We start from the raw sequence: 26,496 nt of genomic DNA on the forward strand, positions 1-26,496 counted from the left end.
TTTAAATGTACTTCAAAAAAAGTAGAAGATTCTCAATCCGACTGTTTCTTATGTAATTTTCATGACTCTTGCAAGTTGGTGTTTTTCATGTTAATTTTATTAATATGACCAGTACTTTTCAAGTATCCTTTATGATGCATTAATTACTTAATTGACTATGATGATATTCCATTTTGCTGCTTTGATAAAAATTTAAATTCAGTTTGCAGCAGACGGTTTTCTTTATTGTTAAAATTTTGTATTATGATACCTTCTTTGCGATGTAGGCACAAATGTGTTGATATGATAGTTTGTCATTTTAAATGCTTGGGTCTCTAGATTAGCATGCCGCTGGACCGGATTTATAACGTGACGTTTTCTGTCAAGACACGGATACTATGACTTTAATTATTTTATCGAGAGATTCAGGCGACTTCTGCTAGTGGAAAGAGTCATGAAATACGACTACAGTAAAAATATCTCAAATCCCCAACGACAAAAGGATAAGATGGTGGTCCTACTGGTGGTAGGACCTCTTGTGAGTCCGCACGGGTAGGTACCACCGCCCCGCCTATTTCTGCCGTGAAGCAGTAATGCGTTTCGGCTTGAAGGGTGGGGCAGCCGTTGTAACTGCACTTGAGACCTTAGAACTTATATCCTCAAGGTGTGTGGCGCATTTACGTTGTAGATGTCTATGGGTTCCAGTAACCGCTTAACACCAGGTGGGCTGTGAGCTCGTCCACACATCTAGGCAATACAAAAAAATAAAAAATAAAAACAAATAATTCCATTGTTATTTCCGGTCTACCCGCGTAACTGGTCCAAAACAAGACTATCGCTCGCAAGTTAAAATCAACATCGTTCGTTATACAATAGTTTTATACATTTAAATGCATAAAGTTCAATTAAAAAACCGGATATTCCACTTTGAATTAATGCAGCGGTAAATGCCTAATCAAGAAAGATCGTTATTTTTTTGTTTTTAGATACCGCCATACAGTTTCGAGTATCGAAAATGCCTGCAATTTAATTATAGAAAAACGTAGGCACCTCAAAAATTGTATTTTAATTGCCATAGCAAAATTATTTATATTTCAATTTCGAATGTTCTTTTATAGAATTTTTTAAAATTTTCTTTACGATTGTACTACGATTCGAAATCTTTTTTATATTTAAAACAATGTACATAATAATAATCGTTATACCTATTCTACATAATAAAACTATCGGTCGTAAAAAGGGGTATCTTACAAAATTAAATCTATTCCAGCAGACCCGACTGGAAATATCGACACGCTCAAAAAATATCATAAACCTTATATAATTTTATGTAAAAAAAATACCAGGCCACTATAAAATATAATATAATAATATACTTTAAATTTTTTTTACCAAGTATTTACTAGTCGAAGAAAGAGTAAGTCCGCACGGGTTGATACCGCACCTTGAGAATTATAGAGAGCCGGCCCAAAAAATGTGTTTTTGGAAAACGTCGAATAAAATTTTCAAACCGAAAAGACGTAGAGGAAAGGGACAGACCGGCCTGAATGAGGCCATTGGATAAGTTTGTCCCTTTCTAAGCTACTTTTGGTCATTTGATATTATTAAGAGTCCTTGAAAAAGGTCGTTGTAGGTCCATTTTTGAATAAAATTCGAAATCCGAAAATTTCGAAATGGGTCTCTATAATTCTAAAGGTGCGAATTACGATCCTTCGGCCAACCCGTTGTTAAATAGTTACCGGAGGCAATGGAAATCACAACGTAAATGACGTCATCCATCTTAAGACGTGAGGTCGAAGTTTCAATATAATAGATGTTCCACACTTCGGTTCACTGCTTCGGAACAAAAATAAATAGGCGTACATTACGCCCCATCTATACTAATATATAAATCTACAGTAGGTTTTACGGATGTTCCGTTATTAGTACTGAACCATGCATCCGATTAACTTGAAACTTAATATCCATGTAGAAAATACATGTACTTAATGGATAGGCTATATTTATATGAGCGTTGGACTCCCTGCACCAGTTGCGGGGGCGTTAATGATGAGAATCTTTGTGGGGGTGAGAATTAATAACGATAATTTTAAATGCCCAGCGAAGCGGACGGATACAGCTAGTCACTAATAAATACGCACATTATATTTTTTCATATCTGATTTTTACTATGTGTTGTTATTCAATAACTAATCAATAATAATAAAAAATATGTTAACTGTTTACACAGGATTTGAACATGGTCAGCCACAGCACAGTCCACATTCCTCATTTACTTAAATTTCCTAGTCAATGAACGCACAAAACGCAGATTCTATTGTACAATGAGAGCCCGTTAAATTGATTCAAATTAGTTACGTGCAGACAGACCTAGAAGTATGTACTGTGTTACACAATACTGACCTTTATGCATCTTCCTTGCAAATCTTTGTCTTAAGCCTTCTTTACCGGTTTCCGTTTCCGGTTGTGAGATACTGTAAAATAATTAAGCCTTCAGCATAAATTACAGTGTGTTAGCGAATGTAATGACTAAAGGATGATTAGAGGCACTGATAAAATATAAAGGCATCATATACTTAATTAAAAACAGTTATGCAAAAAAATTTTTTTTTTATTGCTTAGTTGGGACGAGCTCACAGGCACCCTGGTGTTAAGTGGTTACTGGAGCCCATGGACATCTATAACGTAAATGCGCCACCCACCTTGAAATATAAGTTCTAAGATCTCAGTATAGTTACAACGGTTGCCCCACCCTTCAAACCGAAACGCATTACTGCTTCACGGCAGAAATAGGCAGGGCGGTGGTACCTACCCGCGCGGACTCACAAGAGGTCCTACCACCAGTATTTCTTAACACAATTCAATGTACAATGAGATGCACAAGTGCACGGATGGTACAAAAACGTACTGAACCTAAAACTAACGCTATCTGTTAGTAGTAGGTTATTAAGTGATATTTTTGTTTTACTATCGTCGCTTACCTAGCAGTACTGGGCAAGTCAAATTTGCATAATAAGAGATGACAAAAAAAACTGTATATATAATATTTTAAAGATTATATCTGATTTATGTGGGATTCCCAGGTACACAAAACGGTATATTTATAGACCTATCACATATATCTGAGGAAATCTTTAGAATACATTCAGTATTTTGTGAGTGCTGTTAGAAAAAGCACAATTAAATTTTTATAGCGGGGCGTTACTTCCAAAGCATGTATTAAATAAAATAATCAGAGCCACCTTGTTTATTAAGCGTTCACATGGTTTTAAAAGTTCCCTGTCCGTGGTGGAATTGTGCTGGCGACTGTACTTAAAAATATCGTTAGAAGTGGTCAATTTCTACATGATATTGTTTTTTTTTTCCTACCTAAGTCTAGGTTATGCCAGCCTAAGCGGATGAGATATTGATTAAGTAGACTCTCCCAAGTTTTACAGACTTAATATTGTTTTGGGCAAATTCAATATAAACCATTTAGCATACGCAATGTTTTTGGAACGAAGTTCCTTATCGCGCGTTGAGAAAGGGGGCTAGACGGAAAAAATTCTTACGAAAAGTTGTCACGACACTTTTTAGATCCGTCATTCTGACCAATCAACGTGTAGGCGCTTATCGCGTGACATTGCTCGTATCCGATTGGTCCGCGTAATGAGTATAGTTTCTCGCGATAGCGTTTCAACAATAGTAATTTAGTTCATAGTATTGTTTTTTTCTTCTTCATAATGCCGTAATTTATTATTATAACTTAAAAAAAAAATTACAATTCCTTCACTAATTAATCGAAAGGAACTTCGTTCCGTCCGGGTGTCCCTTGACACCTCTGAAGTTTTTTTCATTTCTGTAAGTGTACATTTTTGTTTCTGTGGAACTTTACATTCTACGTTTAAATAATTTATATTTTGACGTGATAGATACTTTATTAAATTATTTTGTTTACTGATCGTAGAACATATCGCGAATCCTCATTTTCTTATATAACAATCACGGGTACCAGTTTGAAGTAGTGTCGTGGAATTATTCCAAAGCAATCCATAGATTGCCATCAATAGAGTTATACCTCTTTTCACGTCTCCGCCAAACAAATTTCCGTTTCTTCTCTGGGCTTGTGTTAGTTTCAGCGCTTTCGGTTTCCGGTGTTTCTTTCTTCTTTTCGTTGGCGGCATCCGAAGTTTTACGGTCCGATGCGGTGGTTTCTTTTTCTAAAACTTGAATCTTTTCTTTTTCGTTTAAAATTACACATATTGGGTATTTCTTGCTCCACTGTCTGTAACAAAAATTAATAAGATAAATTGTCTTGATCGGACAAGTCTTGATTGGAAGATAATGTATGCAGATAATTTCATTTATACGTCTATAACATAAAACAAGTCTCGGTGACGTATATTTAAATTAGGCTTAAACCTCGATTGGAGTCGGTCAGACCCACAAGCCGAGCGATTAATGAGGAGCTTGATCTATGTTATGACGTCATTATCATTAGACAAAAATACTGCATCAAACTTTTGAAAACCGTTTTTAAAATGGACAGATAATTCTATAATAGGGCCGTTGTATTTTTGTTGTTAATTTTATGGGCTACAGCTGCATTTCACGGGTTTGACGTGTGTCAATACAAGTAGTGCATATTGTTCGGCAAGTAGCCAGTTATCTATGAAGGGCATCAGTAATCGACAAGTGAGCCGCCTTTCGCCGTTTCTCAAGGAAATCGCTAAGAAGGAAACCTTGCGTAATTAGTAATTTATATAATTTTGAATATAGGCAAATTATAGCAGAAGTGTTTTGGCAAAATTGGGACACTTGGACACCCGCAAAATTATGATTGGCGTAATTACTGGTGGTAGGACCTCTTGTGAGTCCGCGCGGATGGGTACAACCTTGCCTATTTCTGCCGTGAAGCAGTAATGCGTTTCGGTTTAAAGGGTGGGCCAGCCGTTGTAATTATACTTGAGACCTTAGAACTTATATCTCAAGGTGGGTGGCGCATTTACGTTCTAGATGTCTATGGGCTCTAGTAACCATTTAACACCAGGTGGGCTGTGAGCTCGTCCACCCATCTAAGTAATAAAAAAAATAAAAAAAACTTGGGAGATAATTTTTTAACACACAGTACGGGTCATATTATGACCGGAACATAAAAATGAGGTTAAGCGACTGTAGATTAAAACTTTTTTAGTGGATATTGATGAAGATATTTTATTTTTCAAGGCCAAATAATTTTACGAGGTCATTTGCTTATGTACGAGATCTACATTTTTATTTACGCAGTTAAACTATCGCGGGTGAAAAAAAAACTTGATTCGTCTGTAGCCAAAAGGAATTATACAAATTTATTCAAAACTAACTAGTTTGGTTATTCTCAACACTAGTTCGAACGAGATCCGATCAGTATCAAAATCAATAATGACTATAATAATAAATAAAAATGTTATCTTAGATGGTAAAATGAGTTCTATTTTCTATAACCCTTCGAATTATTCGTGCACGCCCTAATGGCCGTTAAGACGGGAGCAGGGATAGGGTATTGTTTGAATTCTGATCCGTTTTGGATTTCCTCAATATGCCAAATTTATCTCGGCATGGCAGACCTAACTTTAAATCGCTTTACAAACGTTTTACGTAAAACCAACTGGGTGACGCATGATCGCACTCCCCGACCTACCCAGGCTCGGACGTGGGTTGAAAAGCAGCAGTTGGTCAACTCTAATTTTCCTCGCCTGCCATTAGCAAGGCGTAGACGGAACGAATTTCCTCGTGACTAAAATGCGATTTACTCGATGACCAAAGGTCACAATCACCCGGGACACGTTCAATTCGCGACCCACGCCACATCCAAAACGTGAGCCGAAATCCTAATTCGAAACCGGAACACATACCCGTCACAAGCCCTTTAGGCTAACAGGGAATAGTTAAAAGTAAATTGATAGCCATCATACAACGCAAGATATTTGATAGATGCCTGAATCTCGTTCACAATATTTTCAAGATAATCTTGCATATATACAAGTTCCGAACGACAACATTCGGACCGTCGGTCTACCGGGCAATATTACCCGCTCACTGGAAGATCTTCCCTTTGTCCTATACCTACAAACTGGTGACCCCGACGTGATCTGAAGGAAGATGAGTTGTGAGAAGGAACAACTCCCATCGGGAAGCAGGGAAGCTTCAGGAGACCGTATAGTAAAGGGCATTGGTGATTGGCATCTGGAGTGAAGATAACGCCATTTTCTGCCACAGCTAATTTCGAGGTAAAACCAATGTACAACACCTTGCAAGTTCAACGCGACCTAGCGGCAGCGACCTAGCGATAACGGCGCGTGTGAATCCAAGATCTGCGCTGAGTCAACTTTGTACTAAGGAAACTACCAACTTTATGCCGCAAATGGTTCTCTGACTGCTATTTACGGCGGGATACACTTACAACTCAACATTGGTCTACGCCGCGCCTATAGCTGGCGTTTCGTGGCGGCTGATGTTTCTAAACCAATAAGTATTGCTAGTTTCCTCCGATTTTACGATTTGTTGGTAGACGCGAGGAACCATCGCGTGGTCGACGGGTTGATATTTCTCTCTACTGCAACTACACCAGACAAAGTGGCAAACGACATCGCATCAATCATAGTGATATCTGGCGACTCCATATATCACCAGCTCTTGCGTAAATATCCCGCAATTACACGTCCAGCTGGAACCCAATGAGAAATCAAGCACGGAACAGAGCACCACATCCGTATGACACCAGGTCCTTTTGTTTCTAGTCGACCGAGAACACTTTCACCTTACCGCCTAAAGATTGCGACTCAGGAATACAACGAAATGCTGGCGCATAGGTCCGAGAGTTCGTGGACATCATCGCTTCATCTCGCGCCCAAGAAAGACAACGTCTGACGACCTTCGGGGACTATCGACACTTAACGCGCGTACAATATCAGACAAATATCCAATCCACCACATTCAAGACTTCTCACAGCAACTAGTAAGAACGAAAGTTTACTCAAAAATTAACATATTTCAGGCTTACCATCAGATACCGATCACACGGCAGATATTTCAGAGATAGGAATAACTACACCGTTCCGATTATTTGAATTTCCATATATTATGCAAACTTATCTTGAAAATGTCGTAAGCGAGATTCAGGCATCTATCAAATATCTTGAGTTATATGATATGGCTACCCGCCACATGCCCGCTTGGGCTACCGGCGAATAGTTCGAGAAAAATAAAATTGGTATATGAATATTTCTTTCAATATTCACAGTGATAATATTTAAAATTACATACTTGTTTATGCAAAAAAAAAAAACAATGTACATTCACAGAAGCGTAAGTATTTACATACAATTGTAAGGTTTGCTGCATTCAATCGTAGCAACAATGAAAAAATTATTACAACGTTATGCTTATTACTTAGTTGGTTTGGGCAAATAGTTACATTTATTGTTCTGAAGTCTGAGTCAAGGTATGAACATAAGCGTTCGTTGACTCTTTTTTTTTCGCTTCAACAGTATCAGTCGTGCGTTGCAAATATAGCTTTTTCTATCGTCTGATATCTAGTTCATACAAAGTACTTTTAATATTTTAAGTACTTGTAGTGTGCTGTAATTGGTATATTTTTTATAACATAGACGGTTGTGCGAGTAGTATATTGTTGAAGTACAAAGGGAAAGCAATGTTGCTGATGACGATGTCGAAGTCAGAGCGAAGTGGAGGAGGATAATAAGGAAAGCTGGCCGCACCATCATGTGGGATAAATAGCTAGAAAGAAACTCAGAGTAAGAGAGTGAGTGAGAGAGCGAGGGAGAGAGTGAGAGAGCGAGGGAGAGAGCGAGAGAGTGAGTGAGTGAGGGGGAAGGGGGGGGTCCTGAGTGAAGTGATCTTGAGACATGTGGTCAGAGTGTCAGTTATTTTGTAACTGGCACATCTTTAAAACTAGGATACTATTACGTCTATAAATCATCCATTTGTATTTAATCCTAATAAAAAGTGAAATTGATACTTAAAAGCGAAAGCGTATTGCGAAATACTTTCTTTATCGTTTGAAATCCGTTAAAAATGAAACTTAGTTTTAGATTTAGAACTTTTGAACTTAAATTAGTTTGTTAGTGGCTTCGTCCTTTGCACTGATTTCTATATTATTATTAAATTCGCGATCGTGACCTTAACAAGTGCTCTCAGAGGAGTACATATTTTAAGTAGGAGACCATTTTAAATGACAAATTCTTAACTGTCAAATTCTTAAACTAATTCGGTCCTAGCTAGATGCAATAGTGACGATTGTATACAAAGATGTAATTATCCGAGATGTTTAACGTATTTTTGTAGGCATTGTGGCCGTCAAGGTCAATGCAAACAATTATACGAGTATTGTGTAACCATGATGTATTAATTAATGGTTTGTATTCCATTTTACATATATAAATTAAAACAGGTTTAAGCCGGTCGCGAAAACTAATAAAGCTGGTAGACAGATATATTTGCATTTATACAATAAAAAATTATCGACAAAAAAAAACAGATATATTTGCATTTATACCATAAAAATTATCGACAAAAAAAAAGTTATTTCAAATTCATTAGCTGTCTATTTCTGCCGCGTAGTATTGACGCATTCCGGTTTGAGAGGCCTTTATAAAATCGAGACATTATCTTCATGATTTATATTATGGCGTCTGTTAGTGTTGCAGCCAACAAATTCTTGGTGCGCTGGTCTACCTATCTACCTCAGTTAAATGATAACGCACCTATAGAGTTGAAGTGGCTAAATCCAAAATTCTTGTTTTTTGAAAAACGCAAAAAATGTAATTGAAGAATTGTAATTTTTTAGTTGATCGAGCTTGTTTTAAAACAGCCGAAAAGACTAGTTTGTTCCTTTTGTTCTTTCTCGACTAAAAGAGTCTGGTTAATTTTGTAAAACTGATAGAATGCATTTTTATAAATCGTGCGAAGTAAAAAACTTATTTTCTTAAGATTTTTAGTTAAGCCACTTTAATTCTAGAAGTGCGATATATAGCTTTCCGTCGATGGATTATGTAAATAAAAAGGGAAACATGCAAAGCATTTTTACTTTTTTTTATAAAGCTTCGTAGTCTAGTCCTTACTGATGGTAGGACCTCTTGTGAGTCCGCACGGGTAGGTACCACCACCACCCTAACTATTTCTGCCGTGAAGCAGTAATGCGTTTCGGTTTAAAGGGTGGGCCAGCCGTTGTAATTATACTTGAGACCTTAGAACTTATATCTCAAGGTGGGTGGCGCATTTACGTTGTAGATGTCTTTGGGCTCCAGTAACCACTTAACACCAGGTGGGCTGTGAGCTCGTCCACCCATCTAAACAATAAAAAACTAAAAATAAAAGTAAGTAAGTCTGAAGCGACCGAGCCGCGGTCTATCGACTAATCATCCGATTTCGGAAGCATGTGTGTCGTTTCAATGAAAATTATCATTATGTAATAAAATCAAACCCATTATTGAATTGAAATCTATTTGCGTAAATAGGGACTGTTGCGTTGTGACTCTGGAGAGTTATGTACCAGCGTCCTGTCTAAATTTTGCTGCGAAACATCCATACGTTCCATTTTGAAGGGTAAAATATTAAATAAACGACAACGGTTACACAATAACACAATTTGACATTTTGACCTCATTTAATGAAGTACGTTGTGGATATTATCTTAAGATATCCTGTTGATCCAAGATCCTGTTGTGGGTGGCGCATTTACATTTTAGATGTCTATGGGCTCCAGTAACCAGGTGGGCTGTGAGCTCGTCCACCCATCAAAGCAATAAATAAAAAAAAAAAGATATTAGTTAGTTTTAAGCTGACCATGACATTCATTCAGATGCCTAATTAGATTTTTTTTTAATTTCTTATATGTATGGACGAGCTTACAGCCCACCTGGTGTTATAAAGTGGTTACTAGAGCCCATAGACATCTACAACGTTAATGCGCCACCCACCTTGAGATACAAGTTCTAATGTCCCAAGTATAGTTAGATCTTGAAAATTGACAATATTATTTTTTCGCGTTAACGTTTTCTCGTCCGCCCTTGTTTGTTTTGTCGCAATTTTCACTCTGATAATTATTTTATTATCGTATTTACAAAGTCAGCGTAACTGTGGGCCGATTGATTATAATCGTTCGTCAGATACGAATAAAAAAAAAAACTTTAATTTAGAAATTGATTCGTTTCTACAATAGAGTTTTTCTAATAAGGATTCGAATAATACCTACTTTTCATTTGACATAATTTTTTTTCGTACTTAAATTCTCTTAATATCTCCAAAAATACGACAGACAAATTACTGATAACTAACATTGCTGCTAATAATCACAGTAAACTATGTCGAAGACAATAAAATATCTATCTCGTTTACAAGGAACATCGAAAAATACGTAATATGTAAAATACATAAATATGGGTTTTAATCAATTTAATATATTACTATTCACTTACCTTCTCTTCACAAGTCCTTTCGGCAGTAATATAATACGGGCACCGGAGAGATTGTACAATCTGTGCTGATAGAACATTACTTTATCAATTTTTTCATCCCAAAGGGCTCTCTTCGCGATCTTCGTTCTAGTGTACGATATCCTTAAATTGCATCCTGTGTACAAAATGTAAAGGTCAATGACACGATAACGTGTTCTAAGACGGAACAGTGGCACGCGATATTTGTACAAGTTACACAAAGACAGCACGCAACACACATTGTTTTCATTGATAAAACATGACGCATCCACTTCGATAAAGCGGCGCGACACGAGAACCCTCTGATCGTGGCCGCCGGTAACTACATTCCCGATCCTGCGGAAAGAATGGAAAGCAGTCGACGTCGCCCAAAACACGTCATTTCGGATCCTCCCGATCCACTAACGGTGCTTTTAGGTACTTCAAGCACCGGTCACCGTTCTCGTCGAACCCGTCGCTTGCGATGAAGGGCTCGACGAGTAAATTAACTCTTAGACACAGCCCACTGAGTTTCTCGCTGAATCTTCTCAGTGGGTCGCGTTTCCGATCCGGTGGTAGATTCTGCGAAGCACGGCTCTTGCTAGGGTTCGTGTTAGCAACATCGTCAGGTTTGAGACCCGTGAGCTCACCTACTAGTTAAGGTTCCGCTGAAATAGCCTCTCAAGGCTTAGGCAGAAAAAAAAACATGACGCACCTTCTAGTTTCATGAATGCTGTCGTCGTTTTGTTTATGTGGTAGGTGTAAGGATCGTAATCCGGATACCTGTAGTGATTTATCCAGCCCTGAAAAAAAAAACTTTAGTATTTTGAATAAAATTTTTTTTTTTTATCGCAAATTCGTTATAAACACACCTCATACTTTTTCAAAGGCCTGTGCTCTTTAACCGACGGAATCGTGTATGTAATTGGTGTAGTGCTGCTTCGTTTTAATTGGAAGAAGTTACCCTTCTGCGGTTCCCAGTCACTAAAATAATTGTCTAACAACCAATGTTTAGCATTGCTTGCGAAACAAAAGAACCATATCCCCAATAAGAAACCATTCCAGATATTTGAATTGGGGAAGAGCACATAGTTCACTAATAGCAGAAACGTCAGTAAATACATTGTAAAGTTAAAAAAATAAGTCTTTGGTCTGTTTGGATTGTTTTGATTTTGTAAATTCGTTTTGCTCGGTGGTAAGCCAGAGTTGGTTGGGCTTGGAGGAGGCGACGGACTTGGTTCGTAGGGTTTAGTGTTCTCAAAACCAATTGTATCACAGCTTGTGATGTCTCCAAAACCATCCATATTGTCTTCTAAAGCTTCTATTCCGGACTCTACATCCAACATGCTTTCGCTCATTGGCTCTTTTGTTACGTCCATTGAGTCACTGTTATCTGAAAATATATCACTTCTATCACTTGAGCTATTATAAGTTTGAGGAATTATGTTATTATTAAATAATAAAAAATAAATTATTAAAAATGAATCATGTGATTGAATGATGCTCATATTATTTGTATTGAAAAAGTACCAGTACAGAGATTGTGCAATTGATTTTTAATGAAATGTGTAAATGAATCAATTAAAAACCAAACCAAAATCAAATTTAAGTATTTTATGAACATAATTAACAGAGATAACATACTTAAATTCTTGTGTGTATCATCACTAGAATCGGAATTATTCTTGTTATCTACAGGAAGACTCAATTCAGTAGGTTTTGCCGTTAGTGGCTGAGTAATTTCTGATAAGTTTTGTATACTGCTGTCTATTGAAGATACCTGTTGGATGCAGAAAGTTTACATCAATATATTAAATATAGATAATATAATATTAAAGCGTCATTTATTCATGTAATTCAGGGTTGTCTGTAATTAAAACAAAATTAACATTTCTAAATTAATATGAAACCTTAAAACTCTTAAAATTTGTTTCTATATAATTTTCTAGCTGAATGGTTCGCAAGCTTTTTGCAAATGTCAGCTTTTTATCAAATGTAAGAAACAGTCTTAAACAAGATTAACATTTAATTTTTTTAGTTTTTATGAAAATTTATATCTGTAATTTGTGACTGAAGATCCACCTATGTCCTATGATCATTCTTGGGGTGCAGCAGTGCCAAGGATATGTCAAGTCACTGTTAAGTCTGTCACCTCAAACCATGTTTAAATTGAGTACTGCTTAAGAATCAAGTTATTTTCATATTGTTCTTTTTGAATGTTTTTACCTGATTATCTGTATCTCCAACACTTTGTTGATCTGAATCTTTGACAGCAGAATTTTCTTCCGAGTCTGATATTGAATTATCCCTTGGCACTGATTTTTCCTTAGTTTCTAAGATTAAAAATGTTAATATTATTTTCTGTTGTAATACTAGTATTCTATTATAATTCTAAGTAAATTAGTATAGTTTTCTAGTAAAGCAATTCTATTATATTACAGTTCTTGCAAGTAATAGAATTAATAATAATTAACATTTTTAGTATTCAATTATATCTGTTATTTTAAATTCTTAGTTTTTGTGGTCACAGGCACTAAGACAAGACAATCCATACAAGTATATAATAAACAAGATTAAACCAAAAGACTAATTTTAATTCTATTTATACCAGTCAATTATGAAAGTCAATATTTGTGATCAAATTACTATTATACCAAATTTATGTGAACTTACAATGTTTGGGTGTCCATAATAGTAGATATGATAGCAAAGTAGTTAGGTACGCAATGTTATTAAAAAAAAAATATATTATGTTTTTGCAGCTTACCATCTCCTGATCGAGTTTTCATATCTTCAACAGCTTGCGCTATTTTAAATTTGAAGTCATGGAATATTTTCCAAGTTTCATTGCTACCTTCTTTTGATTCTTGTGAAATATCAGACACATTTTTCTTGCTCAAGCGGTTCAGGTAGTCCTTCATTGGAGACGAGGACACTTCCTTTGGAGGTGTTGGACGTTCATCTGATTTAGCATCCACGGGCTTGATGTCCTCCGTTTTTTCCACAAGTTTTTCAGTTCTTATGGACTTGAAGTACTTGTCTATTATGGAGGGTGTTCTGTCACCACGTTTTGGACTGGCATTTTCATTTTGTGGGGTCGATGGTGGATCCGTTTGCGGTGTAGGGGGATCATCATCGCATGCATTAAAAAGCTCTTCTAACTCCTCATTATTGGCATTGTACCTAAATGATAATGATGTGTTTGGAGATTTCCCTACAAAGTTATAAAAGGATCACTATGTACAGTTCAGATGCTTTGTTTAAACTTGTTCTACTAATCTTGAAAACTATTCTTGTGTTAAATATTTAACAAAAATCAAGGGTAGAAAAATTTATATCATCCAATTTTTAAATACAACAAATGTGCCGTTGAGTTAAAACAGTTAACTCGGAAAATAATACGTTCATTCAAACAATTCAAAACACCGAAAGGTGTTATGAAGTAGGATTCGCGAGTGAGTGTTTGTTCTTTGTTGTCAGAGTAACAATATGCAGGAAATTGCGCAAATTTTGTATTTTTTTTTAATTATTATAAATCATAAGTACAAAAGAGAACCCTAGTCATTTACCATATGGGTTACTCGAGATGCATGTATTTTTTATAACACTAATTAAATTCTATTAGTACAAACCTGCCCCAGACAATTCCATACTTATTGTATCAAGTAAAAAATAAATTATTAAAAATCATGACGTTTAATAATTAAAACTAATAGTCCACAAAATTTCCTAATGTTTTTAAATATTCGCCACAATCAATTCAAGTTACACAGAAATCACAGAAAAAACTATGATAAGATGTCAAAAATGTCAAAAAGTGCAGTGACAATGACAAACATAATCACTAGTTTTAGAAGCTTAGTGAAGTGCAAATTCTGAAAAAATTAAATCGACTAAGCTTTCAAATTTTGGAAACAATTAATTGATGCATTTATATGTCTAATTTGCTGATTTTTCATATACTAGCAATAATAAATCATCACTATTTGTTTGGCTTGAATGACCTCAAAGGGTGAAGTTTGCCTATAGTTTGAGGCAAACATGGTGGAAGTTACGCTTTCAATCACAATTGGTGATTATGAGATATCCACTCATTGCCAGCATTGTTCGCTATTTTCTTGGTCTGCGGGTTAGTTTAATGCATTGAGTTTACTGGGACTTCCACGCTATGCGTTTCCTGGCGAATTAATAAGAACTGACTGTTCTTTTCTAAAAGTTGAATAAATTTTATAATATTTTATAATAAATTTTATAATAACAGAAATAGATGGATCTGAAGATTGCTAATTAGGGCTTGTTGAAAATTCTGAAAATACTGCTTTAGCATTGCGGATATGCTGTTAATTTTTAGTAATTTTATTTTTTGATAGCTAGCAAAAACATAATTATCAATCATCTGCTAGAAATTATATTCTGAATGGTAGGACCGTGGTATACTAAAAGTTTTAGTTCAACACTATGGAATTACCAAAAAGGTTGTTATCCTTATGGATTGAATCGACTCTTCAGATGTTTCCTAATTTTTGGGCATCACTAGTAGTCAGCTGTCAAATGAAACGTCAAAAACACATTCGCGAGTATTCTTTTGTCGTGTTTTGATTCTTACTTACGTTTAATTAAGTAAAAATAATGGGATTTTACTCCGAATATAAATGTGAAGTGAATTAAATAAACTGTCAACATGAAATTTTTATTATTGATACTATTTCTGCTCGGTTCCTCCGGCTTCGGAACCGTTGTCGATGAAGAGGGAAAGGTACGAAACGTGAGATTGCACCGATTGCATCTCATTGATTTGGTATAGTGTAAACATAATGCAATAATGTATCATTAATGACAAAAAGATGTAATCGTTGTAGGAAAGCACAGAAATATCCCGTGCTTTGGATGACCGGCCGCTTCTGTTTGCCACGTTAGGAGGCGGTATGGTTGCTGTTGATCCTGTGTCTGGAGACATTATTTGGAAATTAAAAGACGGTAAGTTTACGTGAGGTTAGTTCAAATTATCTCTATGTTATTTTTCTATACTGTTTAGTGGTAAGACATGTAAACAACTTAATTAAAAATACCTCTATGGCTTAATCTCCCTTTTTTATTATCATTATATTATTTCCGAGGTTTCACACACTAAAGTTTTCGTGGTCAAGGACGAAGAAATGTAAAATTAACAATTGCTTTAATTATGTCTGCTACTCATGAAAACTAAAGAAAATTACAAGTAAACAAAGGATAAATAAAAATACTATCATAGGTTGTTTTATCAATTTATGAGTAAATAAGATGACTTATAAAAGTGGCTGGAAATAATAGAATAAGAAGAACTGCAGGCTAAGCTTAGTTTAAATTTGGTGATGCCTTGGCTGAATATATCAGAATTAGATGAGTGTGAACTGTTGAGGATGATGCTTCGTAGTAATCGAGTAATAATAAAAGCAAATATTTTATTTACCTAGAAGGTACTGGACTGATTGAAGATAGATTCTTGTAACTGGAGTTATTGGTGATAATATGATTACTATAACATGATGCCTTTTTATGTTAAGATATAACAACATTTAAAATTTGTATTTAAGTACAATTAAAGATAAAAAAAAACTGAAAATAAAATTACCTTCAAATCTAAATCTAACTAATCAGATAAAAGGATTTAGGTATGTATAAAAGATAAGTAGGCAAGTTAGTCTCCAGAAACTTATTTGTTTTAAAAGTTTTATCAATCATATTAGTTAATACTATTACATGATGTTAATCTTTTTATAGACTTTATTAATGAACTTCTTAATTTCCTCCTAAGAGGTCCCCGCGCCTAGGGGGCGCGCGGGTTATGTGGGACTTGACGATCTGCAAGGTGTTGGGAGCAGACCGCGGGCCCAAGGAATTTTAAGGCCTCACCCACTAAACGATTCCCCTGCACTCTTACACCCGGCGTCCGATCTCCGTCCGGGGTCAAAACCCGGTCAGAGTAGGGGGGTTCCCGTGGTCAACACTACAACCAGACACGCGGCGCCACCCCGAGGACGCCCGACCGACGGGTCGTCGAGGCGATAGTCGACGACCAACGACGTCAGTCTCCGTACGTACTCCGCGTGCGGCGCGGTCTCAACCCCCTTAGGTCGCCCCGTGACCATCACCGAGAGGAGACTACCTCCTCATAGGGGCCAGAGCTGGACAAACGCCCTCCTCCGACCCCCGGCTCGGCGGCGGCGACACGGCGCCGAGAGGGAGGAAGAGTTCTCCCTTTCCCGTTCCGCCGTATAAAATAGTGGGTGCATTCATGCTGTGATGTCGGTGACAACTTAAAACAAACCAGAGGGGGGGGGGCATTAATTAGCTTGCTTACCTATCTATGCAATAAAAAAAACATGATACATAAATTTTCTTAGAAATTTTAGTACTTGCTTGCAGGATTTCAACTTAAATGTCAATTCACTCTAGACAAATACCTACTGTATTGAAATGAACACTACATGCATATATTAATAGGTCTGTAGGTATATTAATAGGTCTGTGTGCTTCAGTCAGCCCAGTCAGCCCCTAAATATTTACTACTACTATTTATGATCAGATATACTTAAATGAATATTGAAGTGAGTAAATTTTTCTATATTTTCACATGCAAGAAATAAATTAAATGAAATTCAATGGTAGATTGCATCTACAACATTACTTTTTCTTAATGTGATCTGTTCGTAAAAATATAGTGTATTCCTTTATTATCAATTGATTTTAATAAATAAAAAGTGTATTGTAATATTATTTACATAAAATACGGTAAGAAAGTAATAAACTTATCAGATAAACACAACAATACTTCACATTTAGTAAAAATGATTCTACACTGGGTCATAGATAAGGGTCAGAGTTATCACCACATGGACCAGACGTATGTTGATTAATTATTATCTCCACATTATTACTTTATCGGTTTTTACAATAATGTCATTCCTAGTGAGAATTTAGTAGAAGCATCTGGATCAAGTGCTGATTAAATTACAGTTTGGTGTTTTGTAATTGGTGTGGTAACTAATTATAAATTTGATCTTATCGCTTGATGTGATGGAAAGGATATAATTCTAGAATATGAATTGAATTCTGGTAATTTATAATACTTAATTGTTGTTCACTGTCATATTATGGGCATCCATATGATAAAGCATAAGAAGAAGCTCTGACATCATAATGTCGGAAGTTCTGGAGGCATTGGAATGTTTATCTATATTTCTTTAAGCTACTCTGTGTTATACTTCAACTGGAAAACCTTGTGATCTACTTAATAGATTTGGGTAGGATGGAAATACATTTTTTGCATAGATATATGGCAAGCAATACTATCACACAGCACCATACCATACTGCATAATATTAATGAAACTGGTTATAGTAAGAAGTTACACTTCTCTTAAGAAGTGTGCTTTTACATTATAAAAATATAGAAAAGAAGATTGGGTGCTTAAGTGGGACCTATTTTTTCGGGTCGGGGCCGAACCTCCGATGTTTTTGCGTTTATGGGTCGCGCGGGATATTTTGGATTAGGTAGTCGAGAATGTTAAAGCCCCAATCACCGCATAAGTGGTCTGAAATAATTCTTGATTTTTTTTCTTTTCTTCCTACCTCTGCTGATAGCCTTGAGAGGCTATTTCAGCTTCACCCTAACGTTTCTAGGTGAGCTCACGGGGTTCAAACCGGAGAGTTGCTAACACTGACCCTAGAAAGAGCAGTACTTCGTAGAATCTACCACCGGATCGGAAACGCGACCCACTGAGAAGATCCGGCGAGAAACTTAGTGGGTTGTGTCTATGGGTTAATTCGCTCGTCGAGCCCTTCGTCGCAAGCGACGGGTTCGACGAGGACGGTGACCGGTGCTTGTAGTGCCTAAAAGCACCGTTAATGGATCAGGAGGATCCGTAATGACGTGCTTTGGGTGACGTCGACGGTTTACTATTCGGTCTACAGGGTCGGGTATGTAGTTTCCAGCGGCCACGACAAGAGGGTTCTCATGTCGTGCCGCCTTCTCAAAGTGGCGCAGCGATATCGACTGTAGATACTTACTAACGGAGTCGAGCTCCAGGTCATCGTGGAGATCCACGTTCCTCAGGAGCCATGGTGCTCCGACGGCTATCCTGCAGAATCGGGATTGAATAACCTGAAGGGATTTCAAGTGGGTGCGGGCCGCGTGAGCGAACACTACGCTTGCATACGTCATGACGGGGCGTATGCAAGTTTTGAAGAGAGTTACCTTATTGCGGAGGGACAGTTTGCTTCGTCTATAAAGCATTGGGTAGAGTCATCCCAGTATAAACGCGGCACGGTCGCGTACCGTTTTAATGTGGGGACGGAATGACATCCCTCTGTCGAGAGTGACGCCTAGGTATTTGACCTTTGAGGCCCACGGTACGGGCTGGCCAAAGAGAGTGATGGGGCTAACGGCGGAGGTGTTGCGCGCCTATTAGGGAGTGGGATGCTCGAAGTGGTATTCTTGATGGGATCTGTAAGATTTTCTTACCTTCTTTAATAAGGATACATAATATTATGTATGCCAAACCCATTGCGAAACTTTGTAAGATTACATATTTTGTTCCGTTCTCTCTTCTAACGTATGTAAATTATTTTTGAATGTATCGATCTGGAATTTTTTTTAGAAAAATGTTCATTATTGTTCACAGTACTGTTGTGATAAGTTTACATACACTATTCAATATTTTAACGATAAGGTATTTGGTTAATTATAATTTCAAGGATCATCACTATTTTGTTCAGATAAACATGATTTATTAAGCAAATTAGATCACATAATATTGATTACGTCCGTGCTGTTACTGTTTTAATTTAATAATATTGTTTTTGAAAATATTGTGTACATACATCATATTTATTTATATTTTACTTTATTATTACCCCATATTTTATTTAGTAACTATACTAGAGCTGACCATATATTTACTGTATTTTCTAGATGAATTGACTCAGAGGCGGCTTTGTCTTTGGTGCAGCGTGTAGGCGCAGCGGTATTAAGGGGGCCGGCTTCCGCACTTTCAAGGAGCCTGTTACATTTTTACCTATTTAATTTTGACTCCGCGCTTACTAGAGAGTGCTAGAGAAATGATAGCACAAGGCCGCTACATGGGCGTGTAGATATAAAATAGATGATAGAAATTAGTGACACCTTTGGGCAGACTATTCATGTGAAATATCTCTACTGTGTGCTTAGTGCGAGTTTCGTAACATTCTCGATAGCGTAATACCGGCCACTCACATTCGCACGAAAACGCAAACCAAGTGTAGGACGACATTTGCAAATGATTATGCAAAGTTTTCGCTGCATTCGCGGTTTTCCAAGCTGTGTCGGTTTTTTAACGGACATCAAAGCGCGCGAACCGCGATCCTTCGCGTAGTCTCCCACACATTCGTGTGACCAGTTGCGCCCACGATTGCGAAGGTAACGGACGTTTCGCCATTTCCATAGTTCGTGACGTCTACTGTGAAGCGTATCTTCATCATGGATTGGAACAACACCAAGGTGATGGAGTTCATTCAACTCCTGCAAAATGAAACGACCACATGGGACCCTCAAAAGAAATCCCATAGAAAACAGAATGGAAGTTAATGGCCCCTGGGAAAGAATTAAAAACTTTTTTTCTTCAATGTTCTATTGACGAATTAAAAAAGAAGAGAAATTCGTGAGACATTCGTAAACAAGTGTAGGAGCAAGCGCAAACGGGTTCGCAAATTGAATACCGAACCCATTTGCACAACGGCTAAGTTTGCGAATGAATGTCTGACAGCTCTTCACATGCGCGCAAACATTCGTACATTGTATCGGCCATGATGGGCGATTATAGAAACTCACGATAGTGTAGAGGGCATAAACGTGTGTGATCGGCCATCATTGCGTATGATCGTGCGCAATCGGCGTTGTGTCGGTAGATCAAAGGAATGATGGCCAATGATTGTGTGAGCGTCCACACCATCGCCGATTAGTCAGGATGTAGTTGTCTCGAGTGTGTGTCAATTGTGTCGACTACAAAACTATGGTGCTTGGACCCCGTTTTGTTCCGATTGATAGCCACCACCCACCACCTTCTCTTCCTCCATCTTGTTTATAGTTATCGGTGGGCAGCGGCTTGGCTCTGCTCCTAGCATTGCTGAAGTCCATGGGCGACGGTAAACACACACCATCAAGTGGGCCGTATGCTCGTCTGTCTACAAGGGCAATAAAAAAAAAGTTTTCACGATTCTTTTTTCGCGCACATTAACTAAATGACTATATGAGCTAGCTAAAAATATTGCATACAAAATTGGGTTAACTTTTATGCCGGCCACTCACATGCGCGAATGACCCTCACACAATCATTGGCCATCATTCCTTTGATCTACCGACACAACGCCGATTGCGCACGATCATACGCGATGATGGCCGATCACACACATTTATGCCCTCTACACTATCGTGAGTTTCTATAATCGCCCATCATGGCCGATTGTGAAGAGGAGCCATTACGCTATCGAGAACGTTAAAAAACTCGCACTGAGCACACTGGTGGCAGGACGAATTGTGAGCTTGCACGCGTTAATACCGTCATTGCATCGATGCTGTTTTTATGGACATATATAGATCTCGACTTTAAGATTCAGGGTGCGTCTCTCGTTTTATTATCTCTCGGATAAACATCAGGTGCAACCATCTAAAGCAATAAAAAAAACATCTGTACTATTACTATAGTACTATAAGACCCGCTTATGAATAAATGAAAATTTTCGTGCAGCTCAGTGTAGTTCTTTTCAATTTCGTTTAAAAATTTTAATCTAAACGCGCTAATAAACATAATAATGTTTGGTCGTAAATTTTCTTGAAGCCGTGCACCAGTATTAACCACGCTTCGAACATTGACCATGCAAATATAATTTATTTTCGTTGTACTCTGAAAATTTATTCCAAAGCAACGGGAAAGGTTTTGTAGTGAAAATTTATTTAACGTCGTTGCTGTTTGAATGATGATGATGATGATGATGAAACGAAAAAGGGTTAATAAAATGTAAGAAACTTATTATCTACATTATTTGTTTTGCGAGAGAATGACTTAAAATACATTTGGAGGCTTCGATTTTAGGGCGTGTAGATTGCACACATGTTTCTGGCTTTCTGTCATTTAGCATCTGATTTTACGACCCACCTGATATGAGATCGCCGTTGTTGCCCACCGCCAAGAATTCGGGCAGGTCAGACTAGTCAGTTTTGGTTGGATAGGTGCCACAGTCTCCAGCAGATACCGAGTGGAATTCACTAAAGAGCATGGTACATTGAAAAAAAAGACCTCTTGGAAACTATTTAGTAATAAAACTAATTATTAACGGCCGGATCGCGGTGCCTAAAAATAAGAAGATAACTTAGTTCAATTATTGTATTTGCACTTTATTAAGTACAGTTGTTTAAATTTCGTTGAGTATATATTGTACATTTGTATATTAAAATAGATGCAAATACAGATATGAACATAATTGAGCGTATACGACTAATGTCACAGTACTGTAGTTACAGTGTAGTAAGTACACTATCACGTAAATAATATGTCCTTCACGTGTTTAAATAGTGTTTTTATTGATGTTTCAAAGATTTTATTAGTTTCACTTTAGAACTGGGATGCAAACCTTTACTTTGCTTATCTATTTTTAAACGCTGATTTTTCTAGTATTTGACTGAATTGAATATTGACTGAATATTAAAAAGAAAATATCCATTACTTTATCTACCTGTACATATATTTATTTCTATGTTACTTGTCTTGACTAATTTATTTATCGACGCGGGGCCTAAATCGCTGGTACTATATAAATGAAATTTGGCAGTTGATGCCACTTATGGCATAAGCTTCCATAATAGAAGAGGTCAGTCTGAGCCCCCTAAGCTCGCCCACAAGTTCGGTGAACCTAGCAGAACCGCTCAGGGTTACTAGTATAGGTAGGCAAAAGAAAAAAAAAACGAAGATTTCTTGGAAATTTAATGACGAAAGACGGGTGTGGTTAAAATAAGGCATGAATAAATTATTTAAACTCAGAAGCGTGCAATTTAACATACTTGCAGTAATCAATGTAAACGTATATAGGCTAACTATATTAAAGAAAATTACGTAAAACTTGCTTCGTTAGAGGTTGAAAGCTTAGATGGGTATTCTATTTTTTTCTCCTCATTGCATTTCTAACGTATTTCGATTGTGACGAAGCTTAGTTTAATATTTGGTAGTAGTACTCTAGGGAAGGTTTTAGTTCCATAGTTCCATCAATATAATAATATGTTAGGTAGCGCTTAAGTCGTTTTTTTTTTTAATTGTTCTTAATAAAATCGGCTATAGTCACAGCGAAGTGTGACCGATTTCACTAGTTAAATTAAAACTCGACTAAATGTAAAAGTGAATTAATTGAATTGTTTTAGTTACAAAAATCGTTCCTTTTTTGATGATCGATGTTTTCAAATCGAACCTAAACCGAGTAACGTTTTTTTCCCTACCTATTGGCTGGTAGCCTAAGCGGCTATTCCAGATATCGTGAAGTCGTCGTGGCCTAAAGGATAAGACGTCCGGTGCATTCGTGTTGAGCGATGCACCAGTGTTCGAATCTCAGGCGCGTGCCAATTTTTCTAATGAAATATGTACTCAATAAATGTTCACGGTTGACTTCCACGGTGAAGGAATATTTTCGTGTAATAAAAATCAAACCCGCAAAATTACAATTTCCGTAATTACTGGTGGTAGGACCTCTTGTGCGGATAGGTACCACCGCCCTGCCTATTGCTGTCGTGAAGCAGTAATGCGTTTCGGTTTAAAGGGCGGGGCAACCGTTGTAATTATACTGAGACTTAATAACTTATATCTCAAGGTGGGTGGCGCATTTACGTTGTAGATGTCTATGGGCTCCGGTAACCACTTAACACCAGGTGGGCTGTGAGCTCGTACACCCATCGAAGCAATAAAAAAAAAGTATTGTGTCTGTGCCTTCTGTCATAGGTATCAAGCTATAAGTAACAAACTGTAATAGGAGATAGCATAAGAATTAATAGAAAATATATACTTAAGGATACTAATTCTTAAATCACTTAAAAGTATCAATATTTTTTTTAGAGCCCGTTGTCAAAGTTCCGAGCCAAGACGCGAACTTGATGCCGCAGTTCCTCCCGGATCCGAGGCATGGATTCCTATACACGTACGGCCCGAGGGGCGACCAGCAAATGTTGAAGAAGCTCCCGTTTACAATACCGGAGCTGGTGGCAAACGCGCCTTGCCGATCTACAGACGGTATTTTGTACACTGGAAAGAAAAGCGATACTTGGTTCATGATTGATCCATTAACCGGCTTTCGTGAACACGTTTCAGGTATTTTATTAACCATCTGCACTTCACAGTTTTTTTTTATATTAATTTAATTTAAACTTCTTAAGTGGTTTTTTTTGACATTATGTGTTTCGAGACCAGGTATTGATTTAAACTTTTGATATTTGATGATAAAGAATATCGTTTGTACCTAACATGAAAATGGTTTCACGGTTGCTTGCGGTTGGCAGTATATTAGTAAATGACGTTGTTGATTGAATGACGGTTGTGTTTGAGCTAGTTGCCAGTCGCGTCCTCGTCGCTCAGATCAGATCGAAGCTGACTGTCATGGCTGCGATTCTCGGCAGCGACGAGTCTACCATTTCTTAGAAGGAGGCTAGAGAGAGCGTGAGAGAGAGCTTCAGACCAATCCGCCGCCGTCGAGTCAGGATTGGAAGGCTGGCTGACATCCAATATTAGACACTTTAGGTCCCCCTCAGTAATCCGGATTGAGGCGACCGGAAAGGTTGAAGGCACAAGCGGTCGTATCACGCTGCATAGAGCTTGTAGTAGACACCAATCGGTTGGCGGTTTATCGGGTTCTGACTTAGCAAGCTGGTTTTTGTGTAGCGGAGTATCTCGGGAGATTAGCGGCACCGCTTTAAAATCATTTCATGATTTCAAGTCACTTTTTATTGACTATCTCGGTGAAGTTTGTAGGGTGGTCGCGCGTCAGGTTGCAGTGTTGATAACAGTCGCTTTTCAAGCATTCCCGTTTCTGTTTCAAGCGAGGTTCGGGCGAAGAGTGCAAGGGAGTTGTTTAGTAGGTGGTCTGTAAAATTTTGCTTTCTTTGGTAACTTCTAGTTCACTTGGAGAGAGTTCCGTCATACTCGATAACGTTAGCAGCGAATGCCCCCGCTTAGAGACAAGGATATCTTTACTTTTAAATCAGAAGCAGAAATGGGTAGGTTATGCCCACCCGCGTGGGTTCACAATACGCATATCGCCCCTAATTATGGCAATAAACCAATTGTATTCATTCTCTTGGACAATGTCACTTGTAAGCCCAGGAAGTGGGATTCTTCGATACGAGTATACCGGACATTTTCTCATTGGCCACGGACGCTTATGCTGATGATGACGCTGCGTTTATGATATATTAAAATTTTAAACTAAATACCGGTATAATTGCTTCGAGCCTTGACCCATTGTTTTAGCGAGTTTTGGCGAGCATCCATAAACGACGAACAAAACATTTAAAACATTACAAAGTAAATAAATGCTAGAATTTTTAAGAAAGGAAATTATAAGATTCATTTCTCAAAATAACTGTTTTTTTTTTCATTTTCAATCGACTATGTTATAAAGTTACCAACACAGTAAGACTTCGAGTACACAAACTACAGTTAAATATTACTTCAGTTAAAAAGAAAACTTTTATGTTTACAAATTTAGTGAGATTTTTTTTTATTATTTACAAGAATTCGCCTAAACTAACTACGTTAATCAACGTTAATTATCAAATTTTCATGTATTTAAAAAGATATAACATAATTTACAAATATTTTACAGCTGAATTTGATTTCAGCTTCATTGGACCAATTAACTTTTTTTTTTTTTTTTTATTCCTACCTAAGCTGATAGCCTTGAGAGGCTATGTCAGCGTAACCCTAACTTTAGTAGGTGAGCTCACGGGGCTCAAACCTGACGATGTTGCTAACACGAACCCTAGCAAGAGTCGTGCTTCGCAGAATCTACCACCGGATCGGAAACGCGACCCACTGAGAAGCCAATTAACAATTTAATCCCACCGAAAGAAATTTTCACCTAGTATTTTTTACATTAAATATGAATTGATTATCAACAATACTACCGCACGCTACGGTAGTTAACACATAGTTAGAGGGGTAGTTGTTATACTCGTACACAATCCCATATTTCAAGATGGGTGGAGGCATTCCTTTTCGCAATCGTAATGGGAATTAATCACTTACCTAAAACAAAAGATAAACATTAATCGTTTACTTAACTTAAAATTAATACTGATAGTGTTACGAATTTTCGTGAATATAACGCGAATACAAGTGTCAGATGTTTTAGTTCTCCTTCGGGACGATAGATTTTGCGCATCAGTTGATCGTTACACGCGTTACTTACACTATGTGTAATACAAGAATCAGTAAATACAAACCTATATTTGCAGAAATTATTACTATACGCCCTTTTCTTTTTAACGGTAGGCAGCGGCTTCGCTCTGCCCTTGGTTGGCATTGCTGAAGTCGATGGGCGACGGTAACCACTTACCATCAGGTCGTCTGCCTACAAGGACAATAAAAAAAGCAACCTGTATTTAGTCGTCTATTAATATAATTCATTTTTTTGTAGTTTTTGTTACATCATCAGAGTACGACTCTGCAGGTGTCAGGTAGTTTGAAAGATCGGTGACGATATATCGCACGTGGGGGGCTATAACATCGCTTATGCAAATTATGTAATTTTGTAGGATAATCGTTGGAAAATTCAACATTGTAATACAATTATATAGTTCTTCTCGACTAAAGAAATAACATGATAATATTGAAACTACAACTTTACACGTTTTTATTAATAGCAAACATCCCACAAATAACTATTAAACTAATGGATTCTCTCAAACTCGAGTTCAGTTTTAACAAAAATCTCATAAACATTATAGCACCGTATTTGCGATATTATTACAGAAAAGAGAATAAAATCGTAATCTTAAAAAAAAGAAGATGTGT

General features: G+C 37.2%; 2 protein-coding genes and 1 long non-coding RNA gene across 3 annotated transcripts in view; 1 reads left to right on the forward strand and 2 right to left on the reverse strand.

The window, feature by feature from the left end:
- The window catches only part of LOC114253177 (testis-expressed protein 2), a 32,431-nt gene extending 18,168 nt beyond the window's left edge, over positions 1-14,263 (reverse strand). Inside the window, exons 1-9 of the mRNA XM_089734395.1 lie at positions 14,066-14,263; positions 13,201-13,647; positions 12,660-12,766; positions 12,078-12,213; positions 11,306-11,826; positions 11,149-11,236; positions 10,437-10,590; positions 4,037-4,243; positions 2,383-2,453 (exon numbers count right to left, since the gene is read on the reverse strand). Of these exons, the coding sequence (XP_089590521.1) occupies positions 2,383-2,453; positions 4,037-4,243; positions 10,437-10,590; positions 11,149-11,236; positions 11,306-11,826; positions 12,078-12,213; positions 12,660-12,766; positions 13,201-13,647; positions 14,066-14,084 (1,750 nt within the window). The 5' untranslated portion in view covers positions 14,085-14,263. The remainder of the gene's footprint in view (positions 1-2,382; positions 2,454-4,036; positions 4,244-10,436; positions 10,591-11,148; positions 11,237-11,305; positions 11,827-12,077; positions 12,214-12,659; positions 12,767-13,200; positions 13,648-14,065) is intronic.
- The window catches only part of LOC149501113 (uncharacterized), a 271,222-nt gene that overhangs the window by 99,964 nt on the left and 144,762 nt on the right, over positions 1-26,496 (reverse strand). The gene's annotated exons all lie outside the window — the stretch shown is intronic.
- Ire1 (serine/threonine-protein kinase/endoribonuclease Ire1) overlaps positions 14,980-26,496 on the forward strand; it is a 31,579-nt gene continuing 20,062 nt past the window's right edge. Inside the window, exons 1-3 of the mRNA XM_089734330.1 lie at positions 14,980-15,189; positions 15,293-15,410; positions 23,545-23,796. Of these exons, the coding sequence (XP_089590456.1) occupies positions 15,115-15,189; positions 15,293-15,410; positions 23,545-23,796 (445 nt within the window). The 5' untranslated portion in view covers positions 14,980-15,114. The remainder of the gene's footprint in view (positions 15,190-15,292; positions 15,411-23,544; positions 23,797-26,496) is intronic.

This window comes from Bombyx mandarina, chromosome 17, assembly GCF_030267445.1.
Source record: "Bombyx mandarina strain Sakado chromosome 17, ASM3026744v2".
Classification (NCBI taxonomy): domain Eukaryota; kingdom Metazoa; phylum Arthropoda; class Insecta; order Lepidoptera; family Bombycidae; genus Bombyx; species Bombyx mandarina.